Source organism: Pezoporus flaviventris, unplaced genomic scaffold (genome assembly GCF_033815535.1).
Source record: "Pezoporus flaviventris isolate CSIRO_AGI_PZ_B2104156 unplaced genomic scaffold, CSIRO_AGI_Pfla_v1 ptg000006l, whole genome shotgun sequence".
NCBI classification, from domain to species: Eukaryota; Metazoa; Chordata; class Aves; order Psittaciformes; family Psittacidae; genus Pezoporus; species Pezoporus flaviventris.
In genome coordinates this window covers 19,727,958-19,741,750 of record NW_026892554.1, presented here as the reverse complement: position 1 = coordinate 19,741,750, position 13,793 = coordinate 19,727,958, and the positions used below count along the sequence as shown (strand labels likewise).

General features: G+C 60.6%; 1 protein-coding gene and 1 long non-coding RNA gene across 2 annotated transcripts in view; one reads left to right on the top strand and one right to left on the bottom strand.

Moving 5' to 3' along the window:
* The first annotated feature begins 71 nt into the window (after positions 1–71).
* Positions 72–7,592, top strand: LOC133266109 (uncharacterized). Its single transcript, XR_009742253.1, has 3 exons — positions 72–573; positions 4,384–4,447; positions 7,358–7,592. It is a non-coding gene; the product is annotated as an uncharacterized LOC133266109 (long non-coding RNA).
* CSPG4 (chondroitin sulfate proteoglycan 4) overlaps positions 3,606–13,793 on the bottom strand; it is a 27,479-nt gene continuing 17,291 nt past the window's right edge. Inside the window, exons 4-10 of the mRNA XM_061447272.1 lie at positions 13,046–13,525; positions 12,532–12,708; positions 8,922–9,120; positions 8,597–8,731; positions 8,292–8,446; positions 7,342–7,525; positions 3,606–6,982 (exon numbers count right to left, since the gene is read on the bottom strand). Of these exons, the coding sequence (XP_061303256.1) occupies positions 5,076–6,982; positions 7,342–7,525; positions 8,292–8,446; positions 8,597–8,731; positions 8,922–9,120; positions 12,532–12,708; positions 13,046–13,525 (3,237 nt within the window). The 3' untranslated portion in view covers positions 3,606–5,075. The remainder of the gene's footprint in view (positions 6,983–7,341; positions 7,526–8,291; positions 8,447–8,596; positions 8,732–8,921; positions 9,121–12,531; positions 12,709–13,045; positions 13,526–13,793) is intronic.

Sequence of the window (13,793 nt, the reverse complement as noted above, 5' to 3'; positions counted from 1 at the left end):
GGGAGCAGAGGCACATCAGCTCACCGGGGCTGGCAGCAGCTCCGGGGCTGCACGTGCAAGGGATGGAGCCGTGGGGTGGGATTTCACTGCCCAAGGTCCCATCCGGGTGCATCCCCAGCGCGCTGGGAGGTGATGAGCTGTGCCTGCAGAGAGGAGCAATCCCAGGCAGCCTGAAGGGAGGGCACTGGCACGGGGCAGAGCGAGACAGCTCCGACTTGGCAGCTCTGACCTGCTAATTGCTGCTCTTCTCATGTGTTTCCGAAGCGTGACCCTGCCTGGGCTGCAGCACCAGCCGCTTCCCTTGGCTGCGATGGGAATGCTCCTCCTGCTCCCAGCACTGGGAGGTTACGGGGGGATCAGCAGTGCCTGTGCAAGGGGAATGACCTGGGAACCACCTTTAGCTGCAGCTGGGCCTTGCCAGCTCTCCTCATTCCTCTGCTGCTGGAGGCTGCAGCCCTGGTGCTCTGCAAAGGGCTGGTTCCCCCCCTAGCCGGAGCTGGGGCGATGCTCAGGGCAGACCCTGTCCCAGTTCTCTGTGCCAGGATGGATAATGTCCCTCTGAGCCCAGGGAAGGTAGGTCCTGTGCTTTGGGGAGCTGCATCTCTGGGTGTGTTGGGTTTGCAGGAGGGGTGGAGAGCGCAGGCTCTGGATGTGGTTGTCCCTCCGTCACTGTCTGTCTGTCTGGAGTTGTTGGGTGTGGAAATGGAGCTTGGGCTCAATCTGTTTTACATTAAACCAGCTGCAGAGCCATGGCAGGCAGCAGCTGCGTGGGGAATGCTTCCTGATGCCCGGGTCCTCGCCTCTCCGCCCTTTCCTCTGCTTGCCAGCACCCGAGGAGCTCCTCTGGCCCTGCAGGTTAAGCTCAGGTGCTCTGTCTGAGGCTGGCGAGGTGCTGAGCGCTGCTGGGGACAGCACTGTGAGGGTGAGTGCCTGAAGCCTGCTCCTTTCCCCAGGCTCCATCCTGTCCTGCCGGGCTCGCTGCCAGGCTGAGCCTGTTCTGCAGGCTGTGGGCATGGCCTGCCCGCGCCAGGCACGCAGGGAGGGAGGCTCTGAGGTGCTGAGCCCTGTCCCACACAGCAGGTCTGGCTCCCAGGAGGATCCAGCCACCCCGATCAGGTCCTTCACCCACTGGGGGAGGAATGGGTGTCCTCTTAGAGACGCCTCCTTATTGCCTGCGATTGCTCTTCCTGGCTCCCAATGGAATCCAGGGTGACTCCCGGGGCTGGTGCAGCTGCCAAAGAGGTTTTGGGGATGGGGAAAGGGAGGCAGGAGCCCCTGGACCATGTTCTGCCTCCCCAGATCAGAGGTGGGCTGCTTGCCTGAGCTGGGGGGCTCCATGGGCTTGCTGTGTGTCCGGCCCCAAGAGCAATGTGGACAATGTCCTGCAGCCTGTGGTAGGGAGGACTTTGGAGGCTGGGGACGTGATGCTAACCTGGATCCCGGTCTCCTGTTCAGAGCTTGGATGTGCTGGGAATAAACTCCCTCCTTTGCTGAACCCCTGCGTTTGCTTGGCTAAAGCTTGTGGGAAGGGTTTCAAAGGCATCTGCCCTGGGTGGCTGCTCAAAGAAACCTGTTTGGCCTATTGTTTGCATTTGAATAGGTGCCTGGAAACTGGTTCATGTCACTGGAGCTGTGACAGAGTCCCCACCACAATGCTGCCCTCGTTATTAACCCAGGGGAGGAGGCAGATGGGAGATGGCCATGGGGTTATGATCCACTTCTCTCTTTCCATTGCAGCTGTGTGGCCTGGGGAAGCTTTGCCTTGCATTTGGACTTCCCAACAAATCCTGCCCTAGAAACCCCTGGATTCTGGGGCTTATAGAAAGCAAGGGGGAGTTCTGAACTCAGAACAGAACAGCAATGACACTCACTGGCTTCTGCCACTCATGAGCCCAGGTAACCTGAGGTGCTTCTATCTCAGGGTGTCTGGAGGTGGTGCAGGGACAAGGACACCAGCTACGGAGTCCTCCTCCCTCCTCTGTCTCCTCTACTTGGTGATGTCCTTGCTTTTGACGTGCCTCCTCCCAGCCGTGAGGAGGTGGTGGCAGGGATGGTTTGTCATGTCCCTCCTGTCACACCTCCGTGAGTCACCACAGCCCGCTCCGTCCTTTCTATCTGCGTGTCTTCTGGCTCCTGCCCTGCTTTCTGCCACCCCCTGCTTTCCCTTGGCCTTGCTTTAGCCTGACCCAGTGCCTTCAGAAGCTGCATGTAGATGTATGAGGGGCCTGATGACCCCTCCTCTGCCCTTCCTGCTGCTTCCATGCCTGATGTCCCCATTCCACCCCAACCCTGCGTTTCTCTGCACTCCCAGGCAGGGCACAGCAATGGGGGAAAGGCAGAGGAGGGATGGGGGTGTGGGACACCCCCGTGTGCCCAGCCTGGGGAAACACCAGAAGCTGGAGGTGCAGGAGGTGGGGAGAAGGCCATGGAGATGCTGCGAGGCTGGAGCAGCTCTGCTCTGGAGCCAGGCTGAGAGAGCTGGGCTGGGGCAGCCTGGACAAGAGAAGGCTCCTGAAGGGGAGACCTCAGAGCAGCTCCAGTGCCTGAAGGGGCTGCAGGAAACCTGGAGAGGGGCTTGGGACAAGGGATGTAGGGACAGGCCAAGGGGAATGGCTTGAACCTGCCAGAGGGGAGACTGAGATGAGCTCTCAGGCAGAAGCTCTTCCCTGTGAGGGTGCTGAGGCGCTGGCACAGGGTGCCCAGAGAAGCTGTGGCTGCCCCATCCCTGGCAGTGTTCAAGGCCAGGTTGGACACAGGGGCTTGGAGCAAGCTGCTCTAGTGGAAGGGGTCCCTGCCCGTGGCAGGGGTTGGAACTGGGTGAGCTTTAAGGTCCCTTCAACCCAAACCAGGCTGTGTTTCCCCCTAAACCTCTGCAAGCTTCATAACCAGCCTGGCAGGGAAGAGTGCAGCCCAGCTCCTGTCACCCCCAAAACCTCCTGGATCAGAGCGGTTCTGGACCAGACTTGGGTGAGGAGGAGGATGAGGATGGGCTGTGCCTCTGTGAGCAGGCAGCTTTGGTGCTTTGCAGTGTGGAGAAGCCAAAGGGCCTGGCCAGGAAACTCTGAAGCTTGTTTGGGCTGTGATTTGCCTGCTCCATGGGCAGGCAGGAGTCAGCCCAGACCCTCACCCCTTCCCTGGGGGTGTGGTGACGTTCCCACCCCATCCAAACCCCAGATAACCCAAGTGGAGTCACCAGCTTTGCTCTGGGTTTAAACCCTGGAGAGCTGGGATCTGCACTGGGGTTTTCCAGGTTACTTGCCTGTCCTCCCCTGACCTCAGGAAATGGATGTTTCCCAGCAGTGGAAATACAACCACAAGCCTTAAAAATAACCTGCTTTGCTTTCAATGCTCCTGACAAAATAGGCCACGTTCCTTTTATTTAATCCCTGGGTGCGAGGAGAAAATCATTGGGAAGGAAAACCCGGCGGATGCTTCCAAGGGGGCCCTCGGTGGCTGCCACCAGCTGCCTGCAGACCTCCATCCCTCGCTGCGGGGCACACACTTAGCGAAGGTAATGAAGGTGCTTGTGTGGATGTGATGGGGAAGGCACAGAGCTGTGATCCCAAAGAGGATGCAGGCAATGGCTTTCCCTCTGCTCTGCAGAGGTGGTCCCAAGCTTCCAGCTGTGCTGTGGTCAGCCATGCACTGTCCCCATTTCACAGAGGGGAGAGGATGTGATTTGCCTCTGAGCAGTAGGAAACACCGTTTCCCCCTTCAGATGGGGTAGGAGATGGGAAGCAGGGAAGGAGGCAGCAGTGCTCGGGCTTGGCACCCATCAGCATGGGCTGCCTCAGGCCAGGAGGGCTTGGAGGTGCTGTGCCATGGGGCTGGGGGACATGGGGCTGCCTGTCTGCACCCTCTGGGTGCCCAGGAGGATGTGTTGCCTTCTCACTAAGCATCCGGCACCATAAATAGAGCCAGGAAAGCTGCTGGTGTGCTCCAAGAGAGCATCCAGTCTCTGCCACAGCCTGGGAGTGGGGCTGCTGGTGTGGGATGGGTTTTTACCCTGGATAAGAGGGTGCAAGTGTAAAACATCCCCGTGGTCCCCGGGGGCTTGCTTCAGCTTCCTGTCCGTGTTGTGAGCGCGGGCTGTGCCCTGTGATGAGCTTCCCAGCTGCAGCAGAGCAGGGTGTTATTGTTGGGTCCCATCCTGGGCTCAACGCTCAGTTTTTCCCTCTGCTCTCCCTCAATTCCTATTGAAGCTTTGAGGACTCCAGGCTGGGGAAAAGTTGAGTAAGAGCCTAGAGCTTGGTCCATTACCTCCAAATGTCTCTCGGCAGCTCGCTGGGCTTAGAACAGGCCTGGCAAGGGACGTTACAGCTTACGAAAAGCATGATGCACCTCGGCAAAGGCAGCCTATGCTGTTTACTTCTTGTGCTGGAGGAGACAGCGGAAAACTGTGCTGGCTCCGGTTCCCTGCTCTCCTCTCCGGTGTCACCCTGCCCAGGTGAGCTCCTGCCATCCCTCCCTGTTGTGCAAACCCCCTTCCCCTCCCCGGCCTGGGTACAAGCTGCTGTATGAAGCATAGGGCAGGCACGCAGAGGAAGAGCGAGGCAGGGTTTTTTCTTTCCAAGTGGGTGGGGATTCCTAAATTCCCCTGGCATTGGCCACAGAGTTCTTTCCAAGCCCCATTCCAGTGTCAGCCCGCCTAGCCCTGGGGGATTTGGGCAGCTTCATCCCCAGCCTGACTCAGCCTGAGCTGCTCCTCATCCTCCCTCTCATGCCAAGAGCTGCCCATGGAGGAGCCACCACTGGGACCTGCCCGGGTGGCTCGGTGGGGACCGGTGCTCCAGCACTGTGGGGTGGCCCCAGTGAGCACCCAAAGTCAGCGTTCCCCAGGGATGCTCAGGCCTTTTGCCTGTCCTGCCTTGCTTATGCAGAGCCCCACACCCCTGCCCAAAGCCGCACACAGATTTGGGGCTCCCGGGTGGGCAGCCCCTGTATCCCCAGGGCCGTCCTGCACCCATGGGATGCCAGCTCCCAGGGAGGAGGAGGAGGAGAGCCGGGAGGAGGTGGTGGTTGCATCTGGGAGGGTCTGGACCCGCAGGAGGTCTCGTGCCTCATTCCTGAGCCCTTCACACCCAGTACTGGTTGTTTTTCAGGGGGGGGTTGGAAGTCCGGCAGTACTGGAGGAGCTCGGGGTCTGGGGGTGCCCCCGTGGCCTGGGGTGAGGGACCCGTGCCCTTGCCCTCCAGGGCATTGACAGTCGTTAGGGGGATGCCTTGGTTGGGGTCCGTCCTCCGGAAGGTCTCTTGGTCCGGCACGGCCCCGTTCTTGGCCTTGGAGGATGGGGTGCCCTGGACGTGGTGCTTCCCTGTCTTGTTGCGCTTGTGCAGGTAGAAGAGCAGGGGCAGGATGAGGGCCAGCAGGAGTAAGATGAGGCAGATGGGGATGATGATGCTGAACATGTTGGCCTCGATGAAGCTGAGGAAGGTGCCCCCCTCCACAGGGCTGGGGGTGGTGGTGGCACCAGGGCCCAGCCAGGCAGTGGGGGCCATGCCCAGCTCACTAGCATTGGGACTGCTCTGTGCTGTGCCATGGGGCTGTGCCATGGGGGGCGAGGGTGCCATGGGGGCAGTCAGCAGGGTGACACCGTAGGCTTTTGAGGCGTTGTAGGGCTCAGTGCTGTACCCCAGGGATGCTAATGCGGGTGGCACGCCGGCAGCCACCAGCTCAAACACGAAGCTGTCGCTCTGCAGGGGCTGGTCGGTCTCCCCAGCATCCAGCAGCTCTAGCCCCACCAGCCCTTGCTCCAGCTCGCTCTGGCTGAAGGTCTCAATGGGGGTGCTGGGTTGTCCTGGGTCCCGGGAGACCCTCACCAGGCGGCTGGCATGGGGTGCCCTGCGGACCTTGAACACTGGGATGCTCTTGGTGCGGTTGGCCAGCTCGCTGGCATCCAAGACACCGGTGTCCAGCAGGGCTGTGGTGCCCCTGGGCCACAGGCTGCCTGGCCGAGCCTTCACCAAGGCACGGACGGTCACGTTCACCACCCCGGTCCTGTTTGCTGCCCGGGACATGGCGAGGAACTGGAAGGCATCCTCGGGAGAGCTGAGGTCGATGAAGGTGAACGTCACCTCCCCGCGGTCCAACTGCTTCTGTGAGAAGCCCCGCGATGGCTTTTGGTTGACCTGCACTTGGCCAAACCTTGGCTCCCTGGTGATCCTGTACAGGGCATTGCCTGCCCCCAGCCCTGCGGAGCCCAGGAGGTGATGGTGGGACACAGGGGCCCTGTTCAGGTCCTGGGGCACCTCCAGCAGCACAGGGCTGGGAGCGGTGCTCCCCGCAGGCAGCACCTCGATGTCCAGTGAGGTCAGGGTGGGCGGGTGGTGGCCATCGGAGAGGCTCAGGGCCAAGGAGCCTGGGGCATGGCTCCTGCTGGCCACAAACACCACGTGGCCTGCGTTGACATCCGCTTGGGTGAAGCGGTCGATGGGCTCCTGTGGGTTGCGTGTGTTGGCCACGTGGCCAGCAGGAGGTCTCTGGAGGATGCTGTACACCATGTCCTCTGGGGACCCCCATGGCTCCGCCACATCCAGGTACTCCTGGGACAGCGTCACCACGGAGCCTGGGGGCACCCTCAGCACTTCTTGCTGCTTCACCACTTGCAGCGGCTTGATGCTGCTGGTGGTCACTGTTATATTGAAGGCTTCGGAGATGACCACCCTGTCCTGTGGAGGACGGAGGGACTGCTCCGCCCGGGGCCGGAGCCAAGCCTTGAACCTGAAATGGTCTTCAGAGATGCTGTCCCCACCATGGGCATACGCCAGGTGCCCTGCAGCCAGGTCTGACTGCAGGAAGAATGGTTGAGCCCGCTCCAGGGGCACACCGGCCACCAAGAGCTGCCCATGGGCTGGTAGCCCCGTCACCAGGAAGACCACATCGTGTGCAGCTCTCTCCGGGACCAGGATTTGGCTCAGGAGGTTGGAGGCATCCAAGACTGAGGTGCCAATCTCAGCCCGCTGAGCCCTTGGGAGCTGGAGACCTGGGGAGAAAAGGGAAAACACAAAGGTCTGTGAGGCCTGGGAAGAGCCAGGGTCTGCTGGAGGAGAGAGCAGAGCTAAAGGAGAGCAAGTTAGAGCAGAGAAAGGAGGATTGCAAAGAAATTGAGAGGCATGAGAATCACTGGGACTTAGTTTGGAGAGATGATGCAGGAAGGAGTTGTTCAGAGAGCCAGTGAAAGGACGGATGCAGGTTTAGATATTGCTTGATGCAAAGCTCATGCTTGTTTTGCCATGGGAAACGGCACAGCAGCGTCTACATGCAAACAAGCTGTCCTAAAGTTTGCACAATCCCAGCTGCAGGAGAGCTCATTTGTCCCTAACTTCTCCTTTCCTTCTTTACCTTTGTTTCTCCATAGCTGGGTTGAGCGCTGGGGACACTTTGCCTCGAAGGAGATCAGCACGAGGAGGATGAAGGAATCGGAGATGGTCGTAGGAGCCACCACACGGAAGCGGATGGCATCCTGAGCCAGCCAGAAGGGCTTCTCTGGCATCTCGTGCTGGTAGAAAATCAACCTGCTGTCCACCTAGAAACAAAGAAAACCCCATGAGCTCTGCTGAAGGGTAAAATACAGACCCATGTGGAAAACAGTGCATTTGTTTCATTGCTGGTGTGATGGGCACTGTGGCACTGGGGATCGAGGAGCTGGTGATGCTGTGCCAGAGCCAATGTGCGCACCCTGGGCAATCATCTCGGCTCCAGGAAGGAGCACCCAAGCACGGGTTAAGTAAGAAATGGGGATCATCACCAGCACTGGTATGGATGCCACCATCCAGAAGTCACTGTGCCTCCCTGCCAGGATGCTTCTGCCCAGCAGCGGGGGAAACTGAGGCTCAGCAGAAGGGCCAGGCAAGCACAGCACCAGGGTGGGCAAACCTGCGTGCTTCTGAGTGATGGTCTAGCAATGAGCCCTTTGCCATGCCCTGTAAAGCCTGTCCCTGTGGGACAAAGCTCAGAGCAGAGGTGAAAGCATTGCACTCTGCTCTCACCTGCAGCAGCAGCCAGCACGGCTAGTCTGCAGCAGGGAGGGAGCTAAGGAAAGGGGATTATAACTCCCTGAGCCTCTCCCAGCACTAAATCCGAGGCTGGTGGCCGTGATAAAACCAGTGCTGGGGCGGCAGCTCTTAATCCCTCTTAGCAGCCCTTGGTAGAGCTGGGAAAGCCGTGATGCAGCTGCAGCCCAGCTCTGCCTCCTCCAGGGATCAGGTGCCCTTGGTGGTAATGGGCCGGGCTGGCACCCGTGGGGTGATGCAGGGCTGTGCCTTGGGATGCTGGGGACAGGGAAAGCTCACCTGGGCTTGGGTGAAGTTCCTGATTTCCTCCCCCTGGGCAGTGCTGAGCCTGCCCAGGCGCGGGGCTTGCTCGATGCTGTAGTACAGAGCGGTGGAGCTGGCGGGGCTGTTGCTCACTGCCTGCAGGTTCTGGCTGGTGATGGGCTGCAGGGCACCTGGAAAACATGTCCAGGATGGATTTCAACCCATGGCCTCGCCTCTTGCCTGCAGCCTCTGCTGTGGGCATCTCCCCACAGTGCTCAGGCAGGGGCTGGTGCAAGGGTCCGCCATCCAACCAGAAGGATGGGGAACACTCCTGTACCCACCTGGGCACACGGTGAGGCTCTGCTTCTTGGCCAGGCTGATGAGGGGCTCTCTCTGGGCCCTGATGAGGAAGAAGTGCCCAGGAGACAGGTTCTCGCCATCCCACAGGTCGAAGGCGAATCCCCCATCCAGTTGCCCTGCAGAAAGCATTCACTGGGTATTCTGGGGGGCAGAGAAGGCTGCAGCCCCCATTAACCTGGCGTGGCTTGGATCAGTGTGCTGAGTGATGGGGTTAGCATCCGCCTTGGTGGCACAGCTCCCCTCCAGTGCTGTCACCACCTCCCTCGGGCTGATGCAGGGGGCCAGGGCACCTCAGCGCTGTCCTACCTTGGTGTGTGAAGAGGATGAGGCCGTTGTTAATCTGGGCCTGGGTGAAGCGCCGGACCTCAGCACCGGGCGCCGACCTCAGCACCACCTTCCCATTGGCGGGGGGCTGGATGGAGTAGATCACCTCCTCCGGTGGAGAGTCCTCATCCTCGGCGCTCAGGACATAGGGGCTGATGGCAGCTGTGGCACCTTCCCGCAGCTGGGGGATAGGGAGAGGCTGTAAACCCCTGTGATGCTCCCAGCACTTCTCCCCTCTTCCCCGGCCAGCTCCAGACCCCGTCCCAGCTCAGAGAGCTTCACTGGGTGCCTGAGCACATCCCGGCCCACAGGGATGCCTTGTCTGTGTGCTGGGGGATGCCTCTGTCACCCTGCACCGCTGCCAGGTTTGCCACCATGGTCCATGCATCTGCACAGTGTGTGCAGGAGGGCAATGGGGAGGGCTCGCCCCTGTGTGCCTCAGTTTTCCCAAGCACTGGGAATGGAAGAAGGCACGGTCCTGTGCCTTTGACACATTGCTCCCCATTGCTCTGCAGGGAAAGGGCTTTTAGCGGGGTCACTGAACCCTGAACTCGCTCCCTGGGTGCATGATGACCACAGCCCTATCTCTCCCAGGCTGGATGTTTTTCCCAGCTCATGCTCCCAGCAAAGCACCCATCCCGCTGTGCTCTCCCAAGGCTGCAGCGAGGCCACCAGCCGCCCCAGCAAACCCTGCAGGAATGACAAGCATGCAGCCGAGCTCAGGGCCACTGTGAAGCTTCCCAGGGCCGCTTCTCCCAGGCCCTGGGGATGCTGCCACCCCAAGGCCCCAGCATCTCCCATCTCCAGCTGGAGGCAGTTTTCCCTGCTCCTAATCCTTTGCTGTACCTCAGCACACCCCAGAGCTGCCTTTCACTCTCAGGATGCCCAGAAAACATGGGCTGCATGGACTGAGCCTTCCTGCAGCGCATGCAGGGCGGGGGGGCAGGATGTGCTGCATCCCGCAGCATCGCGCCCCTGGCCCGCATCCCGCAAGCCCACAGGACAACACCCCAGCACTGGCTCTGCTGCTCAGCTGGCTGTGATGAGCTCTTCTCTGCTGCTTTCAGCTGGCCTAATCCAAAGCATTGCTTGAGTGGGTGTGGGTGCCGGCAGTGAAATGAAATCCCTTGGAAGCCCCCATGGGATGGCGGGAGGCAGGCTGGAAAACACAGCTTGGGAGGGATGGGGCGGGGGAAGCACTGCTGGACACACGCGGCAGTGGGAGCTGCTGCTGTGCTGTGTGTGCACCCAAGTTTCAGGCTGCTCCTTCTCCACAGCCAGGTCACTTCAGTGCCCTTTGGAATTGCTACCACAGCCGGGGCTCGGTGCCAAGGAAAACTCCCTGTGGTCAAAGCCTGGAGAGGCGATTGTAGGCGGGGGGGACTGGCAGCACCGGGCATCACTGCTCACTGGGACACGGTGGCTCAGAGCCCGCACCACCGGGGCTGAGCCACCTCAAATCCCTTTGAATTATTAAAGCCTCCTGCGTGGTTCCTGCTCCCATTATGTTTGCTCAGCCTCTGTGTCGCCTCTGTTCTCCAGGAGAGGCAGCGGAGCAGCGCCCGGAGCGTGCCCGTGTGCGCTGGTGCAGCACTGGAAGCCTCTCTCTTGGTGGCATCCTGCCACCCTTTCTCCTGATGCAACCCAAGAAGCTGCTTGAGGCCAAGCTGCCTGGTCCCTTCCAAAGGGCTCTGCTTTGGGGTCTGAACCCTGCCTGCTGTCTCCTCATCCCTGCATGGACTCTGCATCCCGGCGCTGGCCGGCACAAGCAGCAGAGGGAAGCTTTGTGCAATCCCTCTCTCCTGGACCCGGCCTGACCTTTAAACGCTGAAGTCATCTCTCGCCACAGCACAAACACAGCAGGGCCGGGCCCCTCCTGAGCCTTGGGTTGCTTTAGCATTGCTCCCGCTGGGAGCAGGGAGCTTTTCCCAGCTCCAGAGCCCCTCCTGCGGGCTGCCGAGGTTACCCCTCCCAGGGCCGGGGGGGATCCCGATGGAAAGGCACATGGAACAAACTCAGGGTTTATTCTGGGAGCTTTTTCTTTCTCTTCACCCTTTTTATAGCATGGTGGCTGGGAGGGAAGGACGTGCTTCCCTGAGTGCCTTGCAATCACTGGGCTAATAATGGGCTGGCTAAAAATAAGGCAGGGAAGGAGCTTCCTTCTTCTCCTCCTCTCACACAGTACCAGCTCTGTGTCTAATGGATGGCACAGGGGCCAGAGCCGCTCTGCCGCCTCCCTCCAACCTGCCAGAGCAAGGGAGCCAGCAGAGAGGAGCTTTGTGGCCTCTGGAGCAGGGATGGGGCCACCATGGATTCAGCAGCTAATGGGTTAACCAGTCTCTATGGGAGTGCAGGATTTGTGCACAGCTGGGACAGATCCTGGAGCACTCCTTGCATTATAAAAGGGATTGGCTGGGAAGGGGCTGAGCTTCCTAGGCTGGGGAGTGTAACTGAGGCAGGCCTAGAGCAGGGGCTGGCTGTGGATGGGGTACCCCAAATTTTGCTGGCAGCCCTGAGTCCCTCTCCTTGCCTGTCCCCTTCCCTTGGAACATCTCTACAACTGCCTGACAGGAGGATGGAGCCAGGAGGGGCTGGGCTCTGCTCCCAAGGGACAAGAGGAACCGGCCTCAAGCTGCACCAGGGCAGGTTTAGATGGAGCTGAGGAACAATTCCTGCCCAGAGGGTGCTCAGGCATTGGAACAGGCTGCCCAGGGCAGGGCTGCAGTCACCGTCCCTGCAAGTGCTCACACAGCGTGGAGATGAGGCCTCAGTGCCGTGGGTTAGTGGTGGCCTTGGCAGGGCTGGGCAATGGCTGGACCTGATGATCTTAAGGATCTTTTCCAACCTAAACAATTCTATGTTTCTATGATCTTTTCCAGAGCCCAGGCTCCCAGACACCTTCCCAAAGTCACTGCAAGGATCTGGCCATGGTGATTGTGATGGAAGGAGCAGCGTTCTCTCCAGGCAGCTTGGGAAAACTTGGGCTGGGTGAGGATAGCCTGGGGGGGTGGCACTCCTGTTTGCTACTAATTTCTTTGCTGCAATTTGCAATTAGTGACCCTTAATGGGGCAGCAGGTGCTTGAAGCAGAAGAGAGGACTCTAGCAGCTAGTGAGACCTATTTGCTTCTGCCTTCACCGAGATGGGTATCAAGAGGGGTGTGAAAGGTGCCTACACAATGGGGCATTCCCACTCTGCGCTGATGGAGCGGGCCCTGGGGCAGGCTGCTCCGCGAAGAGGCGGCGGGGGGCCGCTGCCTGCCGCCGTGGCACGCAGCTGCTGCAGGGCGATGCTCCCATCTTGCGGCCGCTTGCAGCATCGACCGGGCGGAAGGAGCGGGGCCGGCGGAGCCGGTCTCCGCCTCCTGCAGCGCCTCCCCGGGCCGGGAAACCGCCCCCGTCCCCCGGAGCCCATCGCCCGCCTGTGATCCGCGTCCCGGCTCTGCTGTGCTCCATTTGCCAGAGGTGCGTGACCAGGCTTGGAGTAGGGGGTCCTGTCAGGTCCCCATGAGGGGCTGACACCCCCCCCCACCCCCGGTGTCCTGGAGCTAAGCATCGCGGGGCGGCTGCCCGCCCATCCCCGTGGCATCTTACCTGCAGGCCGGCGTTGGCCCTGAGCCGGGGCCCCTTGGAGCCTCGGGGCAGGATGGTGATGAAGACGGTTCTGGGCTGGCTCTGCCGATCCACCTCGGAGGCGTTGGCCAGCAGGGTGAAGCTGTCTGTCCTGGCGCCGGGGCCGTGCTGCCGGTACTGGATCTGCTGCCGTTCCACCTGTGGGGCAGGGGCTGGTGACCCATGGGGAGGGGACCTGCGCACCCAGCCTGGGAGGAGGGAGCAAGGTGCACACCTACCAGTCGCTCCGGGGCATCCCGGTGCGGGTGCTCTGCCTGCATCCCCACCCTGTATCCCCAGGACATTTGAACACACCATCGGGCATGATACATGCCCCTCACCCCAAACCCCTCCATCCCAAGGGCAGATATCTTGGATGGGGAGAGGACCCTTTCCCATTCTCTCAGAGCTGCTGAGGGCTGGAGCCCACCCTGGGATGTTCCCAACCTCCCTGGGAAAGCAGCGTGGTAGGCAAGGGCCACCCTTGATGCTCTACCTCTCTCCAGGTGAAGCTGTGCAGCCCAGCACCCATGGACCGCTCGCTGTTCAGGAGGATGCCGAACCGGGGCGGCTCGAGTACCATGAACTCCACACCCAGAGCCGTGTAGTAGGGGTTGGGGATGTTGAGGATGCCCGTGGAGAGGGTGGCAGAGCCGCCTCCTGGCACCGTGATGTTGCGGACATCCAATGGGACGGTGATGGGGAGCACGGCCAGGCTCACCACCACCCCTTCCAGAGGGTCCGCACTGCTGGCTGTGATGTCCACCACAAACTGGTCACGCTCCTCCTGGGGCTTGGAATGGAGGTAGAGGACTCTGCCGCTGTTGATGTCCTCCTGGGTGAAGGACTGGATGGGGTCCAGGCTGGGCTGCTCGTTTGAGTCTTGGCTGTGCTGAAGCATTGCCAGGAAGCCAGAGGTTGGGGGGCTTCTCACCAGGTAGACTATGTCCTGGGGAGGGATCTCTTCATGGGTCACCTGGGAGTGTGGGGGAGATAATGTCAGTGTGAGGCTGGTGCCTGCAAGCCTGGACTGCCCCACAGCCCCACTGCTGTGCAATACCCTAAGGCTTTGCTGTGGGATAAGCTGCAAGAGTCACCTTGTCACTCATGCGATGCCAGAACCCCCATCTACCCCATGGCAAAGCCCGACAAGTCATTTGCGCTGGGCAGGTGGGAGTAGTGGATTCCCATGGGTGGCTCTCCTGGTTTGGTGGCCAGGGAAGTGATGCATGCTTGGGGAATGA